General features: G+C 47.2%; 1 protein-coding gene across 2 annotated transcripts in view; it reads right to left on the bottom strand.

The window, feature by feature from the left end:
- The window catches only part of C8H16orf70 (chromosome 8 C16orf70 homolog), a 26,278-nt gene extending 23,964 nt beyond the window's left edge, over positions 1-2,314 (bottom strand). For both annotated transcript variants that reach the window (XM_029480632.1, XM_021170375.2), the window contains exon 1: positions 2,009-2,314. In XM_029480632.1, the coding sequence (XP_029336492.1) occupies positions 2,009-2,072 (64 nt within the window). In that variant the 5' untranslated portion in view covers positions 2,073-2,314. The remainder of the gene's footprint in view (positions 1-2,008) is intronic.

Below are 2,314 nucleotides of genomic sequence, written 5' to 3'. Positions count from 1 at the left end.
GGCAATGCTGGAGAATGTTTCTCGGGCTGGTGAGATGGCTCAGTGGGTAAGAGCACCCGACTGCTCTTCCGAAGGTCCAGAGTTCAAATCCCAGCGACCACATGGTGGCTCACAACCATCCGTAACGAGTCCTGGCGCCCTCTTCTGGAGTGTCTGAAGACAGCTACAGTGTACTTACATATAGTCAATAAATAAATCTTTAAAAAAAAAAAAAAAAAAAAATTTTAAAAAAAAAAAAAAAAAAAAAAAAAAGAATGTTTCTCAAATGACCCTTTATAACTGCCTTTAGGCTTTCTAAAGATAATATTCAAAAGCAAATCCAAGCCAAGCATAGTGACTCAGATCAGTAATCCCAGTCAGTACCTAGGTACTAAGGCAGGAGGACTGCTTAGAGTTCCAGACTAGTATGGACAAGATTCTGTCTCAGAACTAAAAACAAATCTAGATACTTGCTTTTACATCAATATACTCTGCAAGTCTTATTGAAACCATTATTTCAATTTCAATGTCTTTATTCCACAATGGTCAAAGCATGCGCGGTATTTGCAGAGATTCTGCTTAGGTTTTCTTGTCTCTGTTCCTGGTATTTTCCTGATCTTCCAACATTATACAAAGGCCAGGAAGGCAGCCAAGAGGCTGAACGCAGCTCTCCATTATAATGCTAGGCAGTGATTACATCTGCATTTGCACAGATTACAATAAGAACCCTGGAGCAGATCAGGATGTGTATTCCATTTTTACCTAGACATAAAAAAAAGGTAAGGTGCCGGGTGTGGTGGCACACGCCTTTAATCCCAGCACTCGGGAGGCAGAGGCAGGTGGATTTCTGAGTTCATGGCCAGCCTGGTCTACAGAGTGAGTTCCAGGACAGCCAGAACTACAAAGAGAAACCCTGTCTCGAAACCCCCCCCACCCCCAAAAAAAATGTTAATCAGAAGTCAAACATCATTTGCTTTTCAACCATGCTCTTGGTGCCTCATAAGAGGCTGAACGGAACATTTTCATAGCAGATTAAATTTTGAGAAGTCTACAGGAACAGGCAGTCTAAGTTCTGAGAACCAAGAGCCCTTGATGAAACTGGCTTTTATAATGGGCAAGAAAGAGGCAGGCAGCCACCAAGCCAAGCCCCAGCAATCTACCCAGCTAGGTAATTCCAATATGCTGTCTCTATAGACAGAGTCGTCTACATTCAAGGATAAGCCATAAACAAATGGAGCAGCTGACTCAGTCCAAGAGCTCCCAGTAGAGAGACAGAGGTTGAGGTCCACACAAACAAGCAGCAGGAACACCTTTTCCCAGTCCCTTCACTTAGTGCTGCCACAAAGTAAACACACTGGAGTCACTAAATGCAAACACTCTTGCTCACATACGAAGGCCAACTCTCCCCAAGTGACCAAACTGATTTGTCTACCAAGCCAATGTGTAATTTCCACTTCACTCAATTTCAACTTTTAACTCTGATATCTGGTATTGCGACACCACACGTCAAGAGTACATTTCAAAAGAGAAGAAAACAAGTCGAGAGTTCCTTTTACAAAAGCAAGCTCATCCCCTACCCCACCCTCCATCTGATTGTGAGGCATGAGCTTAGGTTTCCCCACTCCCCTAAAACCAGAGAGAGACAGATCAGAGACCAGAGTGTTGATTAGGTGTGCTACCTAGTTCTTAACTATTAGAGTCAGCAAAATGGGCATAATACTATCGATATTCAGACTTCATGGAGTTGTACTAGAGATAAATTCAAAAGAGCAGGACCTTCCCACTCCACTAAGTATTTGGAGTGTACTGGCTATTACTATTATAGAGGTCCAAAGAAGGACCCTGCTGAGGCATCGCTGATCCTATGATGGGAGGAGCGGGATTCTAAAGCCCCGAGCCGAAAGACTAAAGTGTGAGAAAAGGCGAAGAACCGCGGGCGCAGGGGCATCTGGGGCAGGAACCAGAAGCGGAAGGGACTAGGGAGAATTAAGGGCCAGCCAACAGGATCCCAAAAGGACCCCACACTCACCCAGCGTGAATTCCCATTGCTCGTTCCCCAGAGAGCGTTCAGGCACCACCTCCAGGTCCAGCATTGGGTCGGTTCGCTGGGCCGGGCGGCCTCCCTGCGGCAGCGCAGACAGGACCCGGCCTGAGGAGAGCACGCAGCTGCTGACTGGCCGCTCTCGCCAGCCCGCGGACGTCCGGCTCTCCACTCGGTTCCAGGCGGCGACGGCAGCACGAACACAACAACACACTTCACCTCCCTTCAACCTCCCGGGCAGCAGCCCCGGCAGGAGAGGCTGTAGCAACAGCAGCGCCCAGAGCAACTGCAGCA

Source organism: Mus caroli, chromosome 8 (genome assembly GCF_900094665.2).
Source record: "Mus caroli chromosome 8, CAROLI_EIJ_v1.1, whole genome shotgun sequence".
Taxonomy (NCBI): Eukaryota; Metazoa; Chordata; class Mammalia; order Rodentia; family Muridae; genus Mus; species Mus caroli.
This window is presented reverse-complemented; position numbering and strand designations above follow the sequence as displayed.